At 39.2% G+C, this 19,742-nt stretch overlaps 2 protein-coding genes across 2 annotated transcripts in view; both read right to left on the reverse strand.

The window, feature by feature from the left end:
• The window catches only part of Hasp (Hig-anchoring scaffold protein), a 97,767-nt gene extending 96,166 nt beyond the window's left edge, over window positions 1-1,601 (reverse strand). The window contains exon 1 of the mRNA XM_069499728.1: window positions 1,453-1,601. Coding sequence (XP_069355829.1) covers window positions 1,453-1,507 — 55 coding nt within the window. The 5' untranslated portion in view covers window positions 1,508-1,601. The remainder of the gene's footprint in view (window positions 1-1,452) is intronic.
• A 2,095-nt stretch (window positions 1,602-3,696) lies between these two features.
• On the reverse strand, window positions 3,697-19,584 carry LOC117983916 (cathepsin K-like). Its single transcript, XM_034970558.2, has 13 exons — window positions 19,501-19,584; window positions 18,830-18,929; window positions 17,262-17,367; window positions 13,722-13,833; window positions 12,805-12,934; window positions 11,647-11,756; window positions 10,305-10,395; window positions 9,725-9,802; window positions 8,582-8,808; window positions 7,595-7,721; window positions 6,234-6,339; window positions 5,289-5,473; window positions 3,697-3,915 (listed from the first exon to the last, which is right to left on the reverse strand). The coding sequence occupies exons 1-13, from the start codon at window positions 19,568-19,570 to the stop codon at window positions 3,735-3,737; spliced, it is 1,623 nt and encodes a 540-aa protein (XP_034826449.1). The 5' UTR covers window positions 19,571-19,584; the 3' UTR covers window positions 3,697-3,734.
• Window positions 19,585-19,742: the final 158 nt, after the last annotated feature.

A 19,742-nucleotide genomic window follows, 5' to 3' on the forward strand; every position in this document is an offset into this window, starting at 1 on the left:
ACTTTTTATCCCGGAATATCAAAGAGTTCCCACGGGATTTTAAAAAAACCGAATTCCACGCGGACGAAGTCGTGGGCATCAGCTAGTCTATATATATAAAAGGGAAAGGTACTGACTGACTGACTGACTGACTGACTGACTGACTGATCTATCAACGCACAGCTCAAACTACTGGACGGATCGGGCTGAAATTTGGCATGCAGATAGCTATAATGACGTAGGCATCCGCTAAGAAAGGATTTTTGAAAATTCAACTCCTAAGGGAGTGAAATAGGGTTTTGAAATTTTGTAGTCCACGCGGACGAAGACGCGAGCATAAGCTAGTAATACATAAGTTTAAGTACCTACCTATATAACTTTTGTTCTTCATACTTAGCGTACCTTTGCGTAACTTTGTGGAACTCCAATTATTTATTTATTAGACACACTAATAATAGAAGTCTACTTATGTTGTCGCCGTGAAAACAAATGTTTTGTCAACCTCTTTGGTGCAGTGATAATCACTGTGGTCTTATTAGTCGGAGGTCTCGGGTTCGATTCCTGGCAGGGGTTTGGAATTTTACAATTTCTAAATTTCTGGTCTGGTCTGGTGGGAGCTTTCAGCCGTGGCTAGTTACCACCCTACCGGCAAAGCCGTGCCGCCAAGCGATTTAGCGTTCCGGTACTATGCCATGAAACCAAAGGGGTATGGGTTTAACAAAAACTTCCATACCCCTTCCAGGTTAGCCCGCTACCATCTTAGACTGCATCATCACTTACCACCAGGTGAGATTGCAGTCAAGGGCTAACTTGTATCTAAACAAAAAATTGAAAAAACATAAGAGACACTAGTTGTCCGCGTAAAATATACCTACTCATTATATTGAAATATATCACTCTTATTCTGAGAGGAGACCCGTGCTCAGTAGTGGGTCGGCAATAAGTTTATCATGTGTGTTTTTTAATTTAAAAAGTAGGTGTATTCTAATAATTTTATTTTTACAGATTGAGTAAACATTGACATGTCTCCCTAGGTTCCAAAATAATTATTAAAATTACAAAAATTGTAACTTACGTACACCGAACAAATATTATGTAAGTATGTACCTATATAAGTATATCCTGTAAGGAAGTATATTGTAAAAAGAAAAAAACTATTTTACAAATTAACATCACCAGACGCTCTACACTAATTACTTTGATCGCCTTTGTAACTCAAAACAAAACCCATTAGCATACATAAATAAATGTGTAAGCACAAGAATTAATATACTTAAGCTCAACGAAAAATTACACAAAAACATATGTGTAAAATTACACAAAAATATTATGTTAAATTACACGAAAATATGTGCAAAATTACACAACTCGCATTTATGATATTACGCGTCAATACTAGACGAACATCAAACAATACATCTCCGAGCGTGAAAATTACACAAAATAGTGTAAAATGTGGTAAAATTTACTTACCCAGAACCAGGTTGAGGGTCAAAAACGCGGCCAGGAAAAGGTGGTAATTGGACATTTTCGCGGTACCACTAGCACAGTTTCAGAGGAGTAGCATGGCGGCGACCGACGCGCGCGCGAACCGCGGTCTCAATGAGATGGTGCTCCACCCCTCTACACCCCGCCTGTTCCAACCCTTAGATATATAGCGTGTATACAGGGGCCCTACCGCGGTTGTTGGACAGCTACAATGTCACGATCGCAATCATCTCTGATTGGTGAATGCTCGCTCACTATTGGCCACAATGCATTGTTGCAACAAGAATCGCACAAATTCAGCCAATCAGAACAATTGAGATTGTAATAATGATTGATGCAGGTTTTAGACAATCGCCCTACAGGTGGGACATAGCACGTATGGGCCCATATGGGTTTTGCGATTTATAAAGAATCTAGCTTATGCCCGCAACTTCGTCCCAACTCCTATTTTACCCCTTTAGGGCTTCAAAAAATCTTTCTTAGGGGATATCTACGTCATAATAGCTATCTGCATGCTTTTCAGCCTGATCCAGTAGTTTGAGCTGTGCGTGGATAGATCAGTCAGTCTGTCAGGTAACGTTGCCTTTTATAATATACTAGCTGATCCCCGCGGCTTCGCCCGCGTGTATATAATATAGCCTATGTCACTCAAGAATAATGTAGCTTTGTTATGTTCGGTATATCATAAGTCATAACATATTGCATGCTAATAGGCAGAATTTGGCTGTACCTTTTTGTTTTGTAATATCTGCACTGTTTACCCATATTCGCAATAAAGAAATTTGAATTTGAATTTGAATTTCTATTGGTGAAAGAATTTTCAAAATCGGTTCAGTAGTTCCAGAGATTACCCCCTACAAACAAACTTAACGACATAACCTCTTTATAATATTAGTATAGACTAGATGATGCCCGCGACTTCGTCCGCGTGGATTTAGGTTTTTAAAAATCCCATGGTAACTCTTTTATTTTCCGGGATAAAAAGTAGCCTACGTCCTTCCCCGGGATGCAAGCTATCTCTGTACCAAATTTCGTCAAAATCGGTTAAACGGTTAGGCCGTGAAAGTCTAGCAGACAGACAGACACACATTCGCATTTATAATATTAGTATGGATTTACTTGCAGATGCTCTAGTTTCGCTTGGATGAAAATTGCGATTTGATTTTGATTGAAAATCAAGGAGATACTGTTCATCCCACCATCCCTCCACACCCATCCTGGTCCAACCCTTAGATATACAGAGTGTAACCAGAATGCTAGCACAAACTTATCGTTATTCTTACACTACCTGAACACAATCCAATACCCATAACAAATTTGCCTCATTTTGTAGTTTTAGTAATTTAGTATTTTTCAAACCCGCAATACCTGTAGCGTGCAAAACTCAGGTCAATACCCCGCCTACGACGCGGCATTGACTCCGAGTGGCCTACTAACGTAACGTTCGTTGACCTTTAGCGTCCGTCAGGCGTTTTATTTGCAACATATCGGAAACATTTACAATATTATAGGATTTTTATATTTATTTTCGCATTTTTTTGGATGTCATAATATTATACTGTCATAATTTTAAATTCTAAAGTTCTCAGTGATCCTCAGGGTCCCATACTATATGGCTCGATCAGCTCTTTGAGCATTGGTCAATGAGTACTTCGTGATCGAGCATGCTCGTTCAGTTTGTCGTTCGGCCTGCACTGTGGTGGACCTTGATAATATGAATGGTTCAAATGGAAACCCCTAGGGTTCTTTTCAATAGAATAATTGTTGCCATCCCTGGACCCTGGTTCATTCTTTAATACGAAATAGTTCCGCAAAATGGCGATAGATGGCATTAGCTCTTGGAAATGACTACGACAGTGTATTTTAATTATTCAGTTGGATCTAATTTATTTGTTTTTATCTGAGTTAAAACATATTAATCTAAATATATAAAAGGAAAAGTGACTGACTCACTGACTGACTGAGCTATCAACGCACAGTTCAAACTACTGGACGGATCGGCCTGAAATTGTACCTACATGCAGATAGCTATTATGACGAAGGCATTCGCTAAGAAAGAATTTTTGAAAATTCAACCCCTAAGGTGGTGAAAAAGAGGTTTGAAATTTGTGTAGTCCACGCGAACGAAGAATTATGATATAAGTTATATCATAAAACCCAAGTGTCACCAGTAAAGGCTTGGTTTTAAAAATGTTTTTTTTTACTATTAATTTATTACTTTATGAACTTGCGAAATACTAAGTATTACATGATTGTGACAATCGTAACTAGACCACAGGATAAAACGCGTCTTCTAGGATATGGCAGTTGTTGTCGGTGGCTGAGAACAGGATATACCCGTCCTCCCCCCAGTCCTCCCCCCACGAGTTCTTCACGATCCAGTAGTCTACGCCGTCCCTCCTGCCGTAGCCCACCACTGTCACCGCGTGGTTCAGCCGCTGTTTGTTACTGTAAAAAAAAAACCAGTCAAGTACGAGTCAGGCTCTCGCAACGAGGGTTCCGTACTACAGTCGTATTTTTCGACATTTTGCACGATAATTCAAAAACTATGATGCATAAAAATAAATAAAAATCTGTTTTTGAATGCACAGGTGAAGACCTTTCATATGATACCCCACTTGATATAGTAATCTTACTTCGAAAATTTTAAATACTAATTATTAGTTCATGACCATAGTTTAATTTTTTTGTGTGTGATGTAACCACAAATTCACGATTTTCAGATTTTTCCCCGAATGTCTGCTATAAGACCTACCTACCAAATTTCATGATTCTAGTTCAACGGGAAGTACTCTGTAGGTTTCTTGACAGACCGACAGACTGACAGACAGACAGACAGATAACAAAGTGATCCTATAAGGGTTGCGTTTTGCGTGGTAGACTATGGCCAAACCCTTCTCACTCTGAGTGGAGACCCGTGCTCTGTAGTGAGCCGGCGACGGTGGGTTGATCATGATGATGATGACTGTAGGCTTATGGATGTACTAGCTTATGCCCGCGACTTCGTCCGCGTGGAATACACAAATTTTAAACCCCTATTTTACACACTTAGGTTTGATCTTTAACTATGAGATTTTAACATGAGCTTAATAAAATTTGTCATACTGCTAATTGCAAAAATATTAACTACAAAACTTCTTTATAGACACTTGAAAACTGACAGACTTTAATACAAATTTCAAACCCCTATTTCACCCTTTTGGGGGTTGCATTTTGAAGAATCCTTTCTTAGCGGACACCTACGTTATAATAGCTATCTGCATGCCGAATTTCAGCGTGTTCCGTCCAGTAGTTTGAGCTGTGCGTTGATAGATCAGTCAGTCAGTCACCTTTTCCTTTTATTTTATTTTATTTTATTTTTATTTTATTTAACAGGAAAACTTACAGCTAATATGTAAAAATGAATAGGTAAAAACAGAAGAAGATTAAAGCTAATGACAAGTTTTCACAGATAGAATACACATAAGAATAACAAAAAAAAAAAACTCGACTGGGGGAAAGAAAATTCAGGGAGAAGTAATAAAATAAAAAAATGAGAAACGAGATCTGGCCAACGAATTATTTAACTGAAGTATGAGCATTAAAGAATTCATTGGCCAGAGCTTTCCGAATAGTGGTTCCAGTGATGCAGAATAGGTCCAAATTTTTGTCATTTTTACAAATTTTATTAAACGATGAGGCAGATCTAAGCATAAACGAGTTTCTACGAAAATTGGTATGCGTATGCGGTGTGTGAAACATTGAAAAGAAGCGAGGATGAGTATTGCTAGGGACTTTAAAGTGTAACTTCTCAACTTTTATATATATAGATGATGACTTACCACGAAGGATCGTAGAACATGCCGCTATCATAGTGGAACACAGCCTCATTGGCGTTGATGGTGACACTCACGGGCCCATACTTGTACAGCGCGAGCTTCATAGCGTTGACGCTGAGTGGAGGAATCGCGCCGAAGCCTTTGATGTTGTACAAAGTAGTCATGTTCTCTAGTCCACACCAACCTTCCTGGATATATCAAAAATTTATGGAAAACTAGCTGAAGCCTAGTTTTCAAAATCCCGGGGGAACTCTTTGAATTTCCAGGATAAAAAGTAGCCTATGTCACTGTCCAGGTTAATTACTATACCCATGCAAACGTATCCGTTGCGACGTGATTGATGGCCAAACCAATAAACCAACAAACAAACTTTCGCTTTAATAATTAAGGATACTGATCAAGCAACTGCCCGGAAAGTAGTATCCCAATATCTAAATATATAAAAGGAAAAGGTGACTGACTGATCTATCAACGCACAGCTCAAACTGCTGGACGGATCGGGCTGTTTGGCATGCAGATAACTATTATGACGTAGGCATCCGCTAAGAAAGGATTTTTTTAAATTCAACCCGTAAGGGGGTGAAAATAATGAAATAGGGGTGTGGCGGTCGCCAAAGTAGAAACTAGATGGAGCTGTTCAATCGACGACGTAGTCCCGAACAAATGTACCGCCGACAATACTCGCACTAACGGAGTTTTCTGCCATCTGGACTATACATAGAAGTTTCAAGATACAACCGTCGGCCCAGCTGGCGCTACTTAGCACAACCAACCGTTCGGTTCTCCGGAGATCTCCCTATGGTACGGTCGAGCCTGAATATCGCTCCCGTACATTGGTGATCCCGACGTGATCAAGAATGGTCGCACACCTCAACAACCGACGAAATCAAGAGACATGGCGAAACTTTAAGGGTTCCTTGTTTACTACGGAGCCCTAAAAAGGCATACCCTGGCTAAATATAAGCCATATTCCATTTCACTTGGGATTCCGTGCTTGAGGATGTACTTGTAGGCTTCATTGATTACACCTCCAGAACAGCCGGAATTATGAAATCTGAAACACATAAAAAAATTGTTCTCAGCGCGAAAGTCTTATTAGTGACTAGCTTGTGCTCGCGACTTCGTCCGCGGGACTACACAAATTTCGAACCCCTATTTTAGGGGTTGGATTTTCAAAAATCCTTTCTTAGCGGATGTCTAAGTCATAAGCATAGCTATTCATAGCTATTTGCATGCAAAATTTCGGTCTGATCCGTCCAGTAGTTTAAGTTGTGCATTGATAGATCAGTCAGTCAGTCAGTCAGTCAGCCAGTCACATTTTCGTTTTATATATTTAGACAATTCAGATGGACCCCACAATGGCACAAATGTCCCACTGTGCACCAGGTAGGTATGAGTCTTGTTGCAGCTGCAAGTTGAGTTGTCCGGTACTAAGAACTGGTTGATCTTCGATCATCTGGCTTTGATCGGGTCAGGTCAGTCAGTCAGTTGAAATTCCTTTCTAAGTAAGGCCTATAAAGTATCTACAGGATGTTACCAGAACGCTAGCCAAAACGAAGGCAGGTGATACTACTGATGATTACTGATATGATATCAGCAAAAAAAACGCGAAAAAATAAAAAAAATCTATATTTTTGCAAATAATACATCTGACTGATGCTAGAGGTCAACGAGCGTTGCGTAGATAGGCGCAAACAACAGTTGGACTCAATTCCACGTTGTAGGCCGGGCATTGGCCCGATTTTTGCACGCCATACATTGCGGGATTGAAGAATACTAGATCACTAAAGCTACAAAATAGTTGTAGTATAACAATAACGCTAAATTTATGCTAACGTTCTGGGTACACCATGTATATGAATCTCAAGTTTCTTGGTCCAGCAGCGGTTTGAGTGACACATTAATCAGATAGTCAATAAGTTTTTTGTTGCCTCGCTCATGAAAACACTCAACTTGCAACTCCAAACACTGTTCACCAATCAGAAAGGACATTTTACAATTTTTTTTAGTGATATATCTACACTTCAAGGAAATTTCTAAATATACGGTTCGCTTGCTGCCAGTGATGAAATTTGTGATATGTATGCTCCACTCAGTACTGAAGCGACTGTTTATGCCATCTAGTAGCGACACTTTGATCGATCTTGAAACTTCTATATATAGTCAAGATTGCAGAAACTCCGTTAGTGCGAGTACTGTTGGCGGTACATTTGTTCGGGACTATGTCATGAAATGTTATCGATTGAACAGCGCCATCTAGTTTCTACTGTGGCAACCGCCACACAGTTATCGAAATATAAAGGATATACCCCCAAGCGCAGTCAACCAATGACTGCTCGGAAAGGTCCAGGTTGCGGCCACCATTGCTGCGCGCCAGTGCACCTTCCACTGCAGCCACTGTTGAAAATGACCAGCACGAGCCACAGTCCGCTTGATCTGACAGATAACATAAAAATAATACAGCTCGGCATCCACAATGTATCTACGGGAACTCGGGTTAAACCATAGACTTTTTCACTAGTACTTAAAAGTTAAAACCTGAAAAATTTATATTTTTATAATTTTTATAGTGTTTTACTTAAACACTTCAAGGAAATTTCTAATTAACCAGTACCTTAACCAGTACCCTTATTATAAATGCGAAAGTGTGTTTGTTTGTTGGTTTATTGGTTTGTTGGTTTGTCCTTCAATCACGTCGCAACGGTGCAACGGATTGACGTGATTTTTTGCATGGGTATAGATAAAGACATGGAGAGTGACATAGGCTAGTACTTTTTATCCTGGAAAATCGAAGAGTTCCCACGGGATTTCTAAAAAACCTGATTCCACGCGGACGAAGTCGCGGGCATCAGCTAGTTCTACTTATATGATGATGATGATGATGATGATGATGATGATGATGATGTTGATAAAAGGATATGGCACGTAAAAAACGGTGATAACACAGTAGTTAAGATGTCGGCTTCCTGCTCACTGGTACGCTGTCGATCCCGGGCATACACTCTCGCTTATGTGTTAGCCCATATTTATCCAATAGCTGTTTTTAAAAATCCCGTGGAAAGTCTTTGATTTTCCGGGATGACAAGTAGCCTATGTCACTCTCGAGGTCTTTATCTATACCCATGCACAAAATCACATCAATCCGTTGCACCGTTGCGACGTGATTGAAAGACAAACCAACAAACCAATAAACCAACAAACAAACACACTTTCGCATTTATAATAAGGGTACTAATTGTTATAAATTTTAAAAAACGTTATTTGTAAAACAAGCGTCTTGTACAGTCATAGCTTACTTTTGACCGAAGTGATGTAACCCTCGATCCTCATATCATAGTGCTCTGGTAACTCCTGAGCCAGCAGTTCCACCTCCTCCTCCGTATGCGGGAACTGCACAGTCCCCACGTGCTCCAGAGATGGCAGCGTGCCCCTCAGGTAGGCCAGTTCTTCATCAGTTCGGTCGGAGAACTTGTTCAAAGTCAACTTGTATCCTAGGTTTCGCTGATTGTGTTCAATCACACGTCTGAAATTATGGTATGGTATAAAAGGATATGGCACGTAAAAAACCGGCCAAATGCGAGTCAGGCTCGCGCAACGAGGGTTCCATACCTACTTCAGTCGTATTTTTTCGACATTTTGCACGATAATTCAAAAACTTTGATGCATAAAAATAAATAAAAATCTGTTTTAGAATGCACAGGTGAAGACCTTTCGTATGATACCCCACTTGATATAGTTATCTTACTTCGAAAATTGAAAATACTAATTATTAGTTCATGACCACAATTTAATATTTTTTGTGTAATGTAACCACAAATTCACGGTTTTCAGATTTTTCCACGAATGTCAGCTATAAGACCTACCTACCTGCCAAATTGCATGATTCTAGGTCAACGGGAAGTACCCTGTAGGTTTCTTGACATACCGACAGACAGACAGACAACAAAGTGATCCTATAAGGGTTCCGTTTTTCCTTTTGAGGTACGGAACCCTAAAAACGGTGATAACACAGTAGTTAAGATGTCAGCTTCCTGGTCAGAGGTACGCTGTCGATCCCGGGAATGCACTCTCGCTTCTGTGTTAGCCCTTATTTATCCATTGTTAGACATAGGCCTCCTCACGTTAAGTTTCAGAGAGTACGCGGCGGAAAATATTGTACCTTTAGAAAGAGATAGCGGTTTCGTAGAGCGTTGTCTCTGTCGTTGAGACCGACAAAACGTCAGATAGTTATGAGTGACAGAGACAAAGCTGAAATCTCATTCTAAAGGTCGATGTACAATATTTCTTGCCGGCTACTGTAGGCGCGTTTGAAGCAATTAAATATCACTTGCTGTAACAGTGAAGGAAAAAATCGCGAGGACTCCTGCACGTCTTATAGTTCTCCATAATGATGATGATGTGAGAAATGAAAAGTTTGCTAGAAGTTTGTCTTTATTCACCTTAAGTTTTTCTTGAATATCTCCTTTCGAATCTCGTGCTCGTCTCCATGATACTGTTTTTGGTGTTGAGCAGCATAACTAAAATATAAATGGAAGTAAGAAACTACTGCGCGAATCTACATAAAATAAAAACCGCTCAAAGTGCGAGTCAGGTACGCGCACCGAGGGTTCCGTTCTACAATCGTATTTTTTTGTCATTTTGCACAATAAATCAAAAATTACTATGCATAAAAATAAATAAAAACTGTTTTAGAATGTACTGGTAAAAGCCTTGTCATATGATACCAAACTTGATATAGAAATTTTACTTTAAAAATTGAAAATACTAATTATTTGTTCAAAACACATTTTAAATTTTTTTGTGATGTGACCACAAATTCACGGTTTTCAGATTTTTCCCCTAATGTCTGCCATAAGACCTACCTGTCTGCCAAATTTCATGATTCTAGGTCAACGGGAAGTACCATGTAGGTTTCTTGACAGGCAGACAGACAACAAAGTGATCCTATAAGGGTTCCGTTTTTCCTTTTGAGGTACGGAGCCCTAAAAACTGCAACACATCAATTAAATCAGAATAAACCTGCTGAATGCTCCATCCACGTCAGATGTTAGTTCGTAGAAATCCTCTTGAAGATCTGATAATACTGATGTGGTATCGTTACATGATTCCTCTGAAAAAGTAAAGCAATTAATAATTAATGATCTCACACAATATGATGCTGATCGCTTCATCATCATCTTGACCAACTCATTCACGAGCAAGGGTCTCCTCTCAGAATGAGAAGAGAGAGTCACACATCCTGATGCAGAAGGAATTGATTGGGTATGTCGTCATGATGCTGAACGCTCATTATTATTATAATATGCTTTCTTCAAACCCACACTCATATGATGTTAATTACTTAGAATCGTTATTCTTGGTGCAAAAATACCCTTTAAATTTTGACAGGAGTTACCCGTGCACCCACTGGCTTCTCCCACCAGAGGGTGGAAGAGGAATTCGTATTTCCCCGTACACCCTCTGCGTTAGGGTGGGACTTAAATTTTAATACATCGTATCGACAAATAAATACAAAATACTTAAATTTACATAGGCAGTGCTTTTCAAGAGTTAAGAATATTAGTAAAGGAAATCATAATAATTAAAAGTAATCAATTAATACTTTTAATTATTATTATTTATTTGTTATTTTGATTGATACCTACAGGTTATGTTAGTTACATTTTTGTGCCGTTTGCCGTGGAGACCCTGGGGCCATGGAGTCTTAGTGCTAAAAATTTTTTACGAGACATTTCACCGCGATTAATAGCCTCAACTGGTGACAGAAGGGCTGGCTCATTTTTTGCGCAGCGGATCAGCCTGGCTGTCCAGCGCGGAAATGCAGCCAGTATTCTTGGCACCATTCCACGCGGTCATGATTTATATAGTAATTAGATAAGGCTAGCTTTAAGTTTTATTGTATTAAAAAAAAAAAAAAAATGAATAAAAAAAATTTTCAGGTTATGTGTTTCTGGATTTTTGTAAATTCCAAAATCTAAGTATAATTTTTCAATTTATGTTCGTGAATTTTTTCCTTCGTATAAAAAAAACAGCAAGCAAGGAAGGATATATTCTCTATTTTTTAATAATTGTGTTTTAATAAAGTGATATGTAAATTTAACTATTTCGTATTTATTTATCGATACGATGTATCGACAATTGTTTAATTTAATTCCTACCCTAAAACAGTGGGTGTACGGGGAAATACGAATTCCCCTTCCACCCACGGGTGAGAGAAGCCGGTGGGTGCACGAGTAGCTCCTCATAAATTCGATTAATGGCTGGAATTAAAAATTAATATATATCTGTAATCAGTTCTTTACTTATTTAGCAAATTTGTTAATGGTCCAAAAGACCATAATTTTGACAAATAATTACGTACCAAGACTATGATCCAGAGCGTCGTTTCCAGGTTCACTGTACTCGTAGTAACGTGTGACTGTGTGTTTGTCAACCACTCCGGTCCATAGGTTATGGTTCTTTATTTCATGGCTATTGATAAGATAATTAATATTACTAATTAGAACACTAAGTAATAACAACTGCATATAACTATTAATATTAAAATGACATAAATTCTCTAATTTTTAGGGTTCCGTACCTCAAAAGGAAAAAGTCTCCAACTCCCATCGGCGGTGTTCCCACTAGATTATAACATGGGGTTATTCAAGGGGCGGACCAACAAATTCCTAAAAGGCCGGCAACGCATCGGCGCGGGCTCCTCTGGTGCTGCAAATGTTCATGGGCGGCGGTAATCACTTAACATCAGGTGACCCACCTGCTCGTTTGCTCGCTATATCTATTAAAAAAAAAAAAAAAAAAGTCGGTCTGTCTGTCTGTCTGGCAAGAAACCTACAGGGTACTTCCCGTTGATCTAGAATCATGAAATTTGGCAGGTAGGTAGGTCTTATAGCAGACATTAGGAGAAAATTCTGAAAACCGTGAATTTGTAGTTACATCACAAGAAAAAAATAAAATGTGTTCATGCTATTTTCGACTTTCAAAGTAAGATTGCTATACCAAGTGGGGTATCATAATATGAAAATGCTTTAAGGCCTGTTCATTCTAAAACAGATTTTTATTTATTTTTAAGCATAATAGTTTTTTATTTATCGTGCAAAATGTCGATAAAATACGATTGCAGTAGGTACGGAACCCTCAGTGCGCAAGTCTGACTCGCACTGGGTAGGTTTTTAGTTCATAAAGCTCATATTACGTCAAGAGAATAAGATTGCAGCCTTTTTGATATATAGAATTAGAAAGACCAATAAATATGCCCTGCCTTGGTATAGATTCAATATCAATTCAATGCGTGTTTTCTTTAACCATCTGTTAACCATTGTTTACTCCAAAGTTAGAATTAAATAGGATTACGAAATTGCAGTATGCAGACACATTACTGATATTTTCTTCTCTCTTATTTGTATTTTTTGTTACTTATGCATATCGCATGCTGCATGTTGCACCATGTAGATTTGTCTGTTTCAGCGGAATATAGCAAACTAAGCTTTCGGTTCCTTGGATTTTTATACATACTTACAAAACTGGTATGCTGATTCCGCCGTCTTCTCGATACACGTACAAAGTCTTTTCTAATTTCTCCTCATCTACTCCTTTTTCCTCAAAATATTTCCAAACTTCAACCAATTTTTCGTTGTAGGTCTCTTGTTCTGTGCAAAAAAAAAAAATTGAAGCAAAACTGGAGTACAGTACGTGGCCGAAAGTAATGTACATTGACCTTTAGAAGGAGACAGCAGATTTGTAGAGCGCCGTCCCTGTCGTTGAGACCGACAAAACGTCATATGAGACAACACTCTACAAAGCCGAAATGTCATTCTAAAGGCCGATGTACATTACTTTCGGCCGCGTACTGCTACCTTCTGATTTAACTGCGAAAAGTTTCATCTCGATCGGTCCAGTGATTTTTGCGAAACAATTCATCATCATCACCACCTCAACGCATCACCGGCCTATCTGCTAAGTACCAACGGGTCTCCTATCTAAATGAGAATAGTTTAGGCCATAGTTCGTTCTCAGGAATTTACATAAAAAACCTTTCAATGCGTGTAACTTTAAAACTAAGTATCTATTTTTATGAAAATCTGTCAAAAGTAGATATAATATTAGTTTCTAAAACGTGCCTCCAAATTAAAATTGAGTTTGATCCATACTTAATAAATGCGAAAGTGTGTCTGTCTGTCTGTCTGCTAGCTTTTCACGGCTCAACAGCTTAACCGATTTCAATTTTGTTTGGTACAGAGTTAGCTTACATCCCGGGAAAGGACATAGGCTACTTTTTAACCCGGAAAATCAAAGAGTTCCCACGAGATTTTTAAAAACCTAAATCCAGGCTGACGAAATTGCGGGCATTCTCTAGTTGGTTAATATTCAGATGAGAACCAAACTACGTGTGTATGGAGCGCGGAGCGACGGAGAGATCACCGTTAATGATTTTACCTTTGAATGTGTAATTTGAGACGGACGGTAGGATATCAAACAGCTTTCCATCTTCTATGTGCTCTTCACACTTGAGTTCATTCTTCACTTCCTCTGTTGTGATGGGGTTGATCTAGAAAATGTGATTATAGATGAGGCTGTATAGAATCCTAAATAAGGTTATATCTGCAGTCTTTAAAAGACAGCGTTGCGCTTATCTAAATATATAAAAGGAAAAGGCGACTGACTGACTGACTGACTGATCTATCAACGCACAGCCGGATCGGACTGAAATTTGGCATGCAGTAATAGCTATTATGACGAAGGCATCCGCTAAGAAAGGATTTTTGAAAATTCAACCCGTAAGGGGGTGAAATCGGGGTATACTTATAAAATATGGAAAAGGTGGCCGACTGACTGACTGACTGATCTATCAACGCACAGCTCAAACTAATGGACGGGTCGGGCTGAAATTCGGCATGCAGATATATTATAGCTATTTTGAGGTAGGCATCCGCTAAGAAAGGATTTTTGAAAATGCAACCCCTGAGGGAGTAAAATAGCAGGTTTAAATTTGTGTACCTACAAGTAAGTAATTTTGAGTACAATTACTTAGGTACAATTATATTTTCTTTATTATTATTTTGTTTACAAAGTGTGTTTTCAAGTGCGATTATGTATCAATAATAATGGATGGAACAAGGTTGACTACGATAATTATTTAGGACTAGCTTATGCTCGCGACTTCGTCCGCGTGGACTACACAAATTCCAAACCCTTATTTCACCCCTTAGGGGTTGAATTTTCAAAAATCCTTTCTTAGCGGATGCCTACGTCATAATAGCTATCTGCATGCCAAATTTCAGTCCGATCCGTCCAGTAGCTTCAGCTGTGCGTTGATAGATCAGTCAGTCAGTCAGTCAGTCAGTCAGTCACCTTTTCCTTTTATATATTTAGACTAGCTTATGCTCGCGACTTCGTCCGCGTGGACTACAAAATTTCAAGACCCTATTTCACCCCCTTAGGAGTTGAATTTTCAAAAATCATAATAGCCTATCTACATGCCAAATTTCAGCCCGATCCGTCCAGTAGTTTGAGCTGTGCGTTGATAGATCAGTCAGTCAGTCAGTCAGTCACCTTTTCCTTTTATATATATATATATATATATATATATATATATATATAAATATAGAAGAGAAGATATATTTATAATATCATTTCACATTTTACTACACTAGCGGCACGCTATGATGGCCGGTTTGACACATTACAATAGTGATGTGGAATGTCAATTTATTCTCGAACAAAAAAACAATTAAGTTTTGTTTTTGTACCTGATTAAATAGGTTTAATAAAACAAAAATGTATATGTTTATTTAATTTATTTGAACGAACTGAATATTTGAACGAAAATGAATATACATACTTTATATGCACACAAGAAACATATGAATACAAAGATACCGAAAAAGGTGCCACAAAAGGCCATAATTAATCAGATTCGTCCATACTACTATTTTCACTGTCGTCACTGCTATCATCACATACATTAATAATTATATGTTCGTTTTCTATAATATTATCTATTTTCACATCTCTTTCATAATCTTCCCTTATTAATTTAACAGTTCTATTCACAACCTTTTCCCAGTCTCCTTTAGTCACATGTTCACAAGCTTCTTCTAATAATTTTAGCATTTTTTTTGTGGTAAATGGGGGTTCTGTATTGTGTCTTGCAGCATATCCCTTAATTTGAGCCCACACCAACTCAATCGCATTATACTCACAATGGTAAGGCGGTAACCGTATAACTCTGTGCCCATGTTCTAATGCTATTTCGTCAATGACGTATCGGATCTTGGTTGGTTTGTTTTCTTTTAAAAGACGTACTAATTCCGCTTTTAACATATTCATGTTTGCATCTACGCCATTTTTACGAAGCCATGCGACGATATCAGCTTTCTTTTGGGATTAGGCAGGTGGCTTGTCAATTTGCATCGAGTGGTATGGGGCGTTGTCCATAATTATAATAGATGGTTCAGGGAGGCTACACAACATTGAGGTAAACCATTCAGTAAACTTTTCTCCATTCATGTCTTCATGATAGTCTCCAGTGGTTTTTGACGCAAAAGCCATGAGAGAACCTTCGACAAACCCGTTGATGGTTCCGGCGTGACAAATTATAAGTCGCGATCCTTTTCCTACAGGAACTTTGGAAGTAGATGCTGCTGTGTCATCGTTCCAAGAACGGCCTACAGTATGGTTAGCATTAAGCCATGTTTCATCCAAGAACACAACATTTTGCCAATTTTTGATTTCTTTCACTTGCCGTAAAAAAGTATACCTTGCCATCGCTATATCAAATCTTTCCATCAATATTTTGCGTTTGTTACATTTTTTGTATCGAAATCCAATGGTCTTCAAAATCTTCGTTAAAGAACTTTCCCCACCGAAGAATAATCCAGCTTCCTTCAGTGAATGCACCAACTTTTTTCTTGTTGGATACTCCTTCTGTAAATAGTAGCCGTAAACATGTCTTCGGATAGCATCGGCATCAAAGCTATCGATGCCTACGACTGGTTTTGCTCGTTTTCTCTTTTTTGGTGTGTGAAGTTTATTTTCTTCTGTGCCAGTCTCGCCATATTTTTTTTTAGTTATCCGTCTAACAGTTCGTTGTCCAATATTAAGCGCATCAGCTACGCGTTCAACCACTGACGTTATAGGTAAAATTGGCCCTCCATTTTGAGCTTCACGATCGAAATAGTTACGAAGGCGTATTAGGAACTCACGTGTCTGACTATTTAGAACAGTTCTCTGCGTACGTTCGGTCATATCGACGAAATCCACAACAAAGGGCTTGAACAGAGTCCAAATTAACGAGCAAGGGTCAACAGTAATGCAGTATCAATATTTGAAATCCAAAGCCAGGTCAAAACTATATCACAATCGCATTGCACTGACAGTTTATACTTTTCGAAGCAACGTCAATTCGAAACTGCTTTGTTTTGCATTGAGCATTGACGCGAGTTTGCCGGAGGTAGTAGTTGTGCTAGCCAGCGATCCTATGTGACGATCGTATTAGATTCCATTTTTAAAAATTTATTGATATTTTTTTGCGATTTCAGAGGTTTGTCCACATAGTGAAAATTGTTCATATTCACAAGTACATTCACCCCTTAAATGGTGCAAACTGATTTTTCTACACTTGTATACATTTAAGAAATCAATTTAATAAATAAATTTTGAGTCCTAAACCTAAAACTACATTCGATAAAATTTATGAATCTCTGCACATCACTATCGTCAATAAAGTAATACAATTATTTCCTTCAAAGTCGTTATCAATTAATACGGAACTTCATGAGCGGACAAACGTCAAACCGGCCATCATAGCGTGCCGCTAGTTTAGTTTAAGAATAATTAAAACCCAAACCAAAATGGGAAGCAAATGAAAGCAAGTTTATGTAAGTAAGTAATTACATAAACTTAAAAATAAAGCTACGAGTGTTCCAAACGCGCTCAAGTCTGAGAAGAGCCCAAAACAAACTCATTGGTACTTACAGTATACTTTTTCAGCACGAAGTCCTCGGCGTCTTCAACGACATAGTATTGTTTGACGGTGCCTCCGTTGTAGTCCACACGAGATCTGTTGCTGGCTGTACTATACCTACAAAAATAAGTAGGATAGGATAGCATAGGATCAGAGGCGTATCTAGCCCTTGTGGCGCCCGTGTGCAACCAGTACCCTGGCGCCCTCTCGTCTAGTAGGAACAGGGTCAAAATGGAATACTAACAGTTATATTTTCAAACGGAAATTCGGATGCAAATGGTGCAATTTTAAATGATGACGGCGTCGGCCATAACACGAGCGCACGGTCTTTGAGAGCGCCGGCATCGACGCATCTTTGGAGGTGTCGTATTAGAAGGCGCTCGGCGCCCCCTTAGATCCGGCGCCCCTGTGCGCCGCACACCCTGCACCATAGGTAGGATTATAACATGGGGTTATTCAAGGGGCGGACCAACAAATTCCTTAAAGGCCGGCAACGCATCGGCGGCTCCTCTGGTGCTGCAAATGTTCATGGGCGGCGGTAATCACATAACATCAGGTGACCCGCCTGCTCGCTTGCTCGCTATATCTATTAAAAAAAAAAAAAAAAAAAAAAAAGGTAAAGACGCCTCTGCATAGGATTGCCTAACCCACTACACTTGCAATGTACATCGACCTTTAAGAAGGAGATAGCAGATTTGTAGAGCGTTGTCACTGTAGTTGAGACCGAGAAAACGTCATATGGGTATGAGTGACAGAGACAACGCTCTACAATCCTGAAATGTTACAATAAAACTTAAAGCTAGCCTTATCTAATTACTATATAAATCATGACCGCGTGGAATGGTGCCAAGAATACTGGCTGCATTTCCGCGCTGGACAGCCAGGCTGATCCGTTGCGCAAAAAATGAGCCAGCCCTTCTGTCACCAGATGAGGCTAATAATCGCGGTGAAATGTCTCGTAAAAAAATTTTAGCACTAAGACTCCATGGCCCCAGGGTCTCCACGGCAAACGGCACAAAAATGTAACTCTCTATAATGTTATTCTAAAGGCCGATGTACTTTCGGCCGCGCACAATACCTACTAAGTTTTTAAGGCCTCCTACGCACTGGCGACCATGGTCGCCGCGACCTGGCCGCGGCGGCCAGTGAATTCTGGACTTTATATGGCAATCGCTATAGCCCCTACGCACTTAGCGGCCAGCGACCAGCGGCCACCGTTGGCCGCGGCGTCCAATTTGATGCCACGCGACCAGCGACCAATCGTGGCCGTCGAGAACATCACTTCTGTATTAAAATTCATCAGTGCTACCGCATCGGCCGCGGCGACCAGACGTGTAGCTAGCTACAGAGTGATTATTTTACAATGGCCAATTTCGACACGGAAAGGTTCATAATTGAAGTTGAAAATAGAAGAGGTTTATGGGATTTAGCATCAAATGATTACTCCAATAAAGTCCAATGAAGTCGACTGCAAATTTTTCGGCCGTCCACATGTCGCGCTTGCCTACGCACCGGCGACCATAGCCGCGGCGGCCTGGCCGCGTCTATGGTCGCCAGTGCGTAGGAGGCCAATTCTTACCAAATCTCAAATGGCTCCATGATACCAGTCAGGATGTTAACTTCTTCGCCTCTTAAATGGTATTCCTTTGGCCACTTTGGAGAATTTTGAGCGGCATCTTCTACAAGGTAAATATAAGCATTTAATTTTATTATTCTAGCATTAGATTTGAAGCGAAAAAGAGGTCAGCCGCCGAATCCAACTCAGTTGGGCAGAGTTCAGGAAGCTTCGAGATGATTTTTGATGATAATCTATCTTGCATTTAAAAAAAAAACCCGGCCAAGTGCGAGTCAGGCTCGCGCAACGAGCCGCACTACAATCTTCTTTTATCGACATTTTTAAACTATTATGGCCAAAAATAAAATAAAAATCTGTTTTAGAATGTACAGGTAAAGCCCTTTCATATGATACCCCACTTGTTATAGCAGTACATTGAAAGTCGAAAATATTCATGAACACATTTTAATTTTTTTCTTGTGATGTAACCACAAATTCACGGTTTTCAAATTTTCCCCCTAATGTCTGCTATAAGACCTACCTACCAGTTGAATTTCATGATTCTAGATCAACTGGAAGTACTTTGTAGGTTTCTTGACAGACCGACAGACAGACAAACAACAAAGTGATCCTATAAGGGTCCCGTTTTTCCTTTTGAGGTACGGGACCCTAAGAAGTACAATTAATTTACTTACCTAAGACAAAAGGACGTCCAGGTTTTAAGGCTTCCACTAAAACCAACAACATTAAATAAAAGTAGACCATCGTAGCAGGGCATCTGAAACTATAGTATAATAAATGAATTCAAACCAAACTCTCCTATATAAAATAATACTAATTAACATTGAAATTAATTTGATAAGTTTAATTAAAATCTGCCGTCATCTAATTAAAGCTTTTCTATTGATAAGGCTAGTTTAATTATGTAGTATTAAAT

The sequence above is a fragment of the Maniola hyperantus genome, chromosome 7 (genome assembly GCF_902806685.2).
Source record: "Maniola hyperantus chromosome 7, iAphHyp1.2, whole genome shotgun sequence".
NCBI classification, from domain to species: domain Eukaryota; kingdom Metazoa; phylum Arthropoda; class Insecta; order Lepidoptera; family Nymphalidae; genus Maniola; species Maniola hyperantus.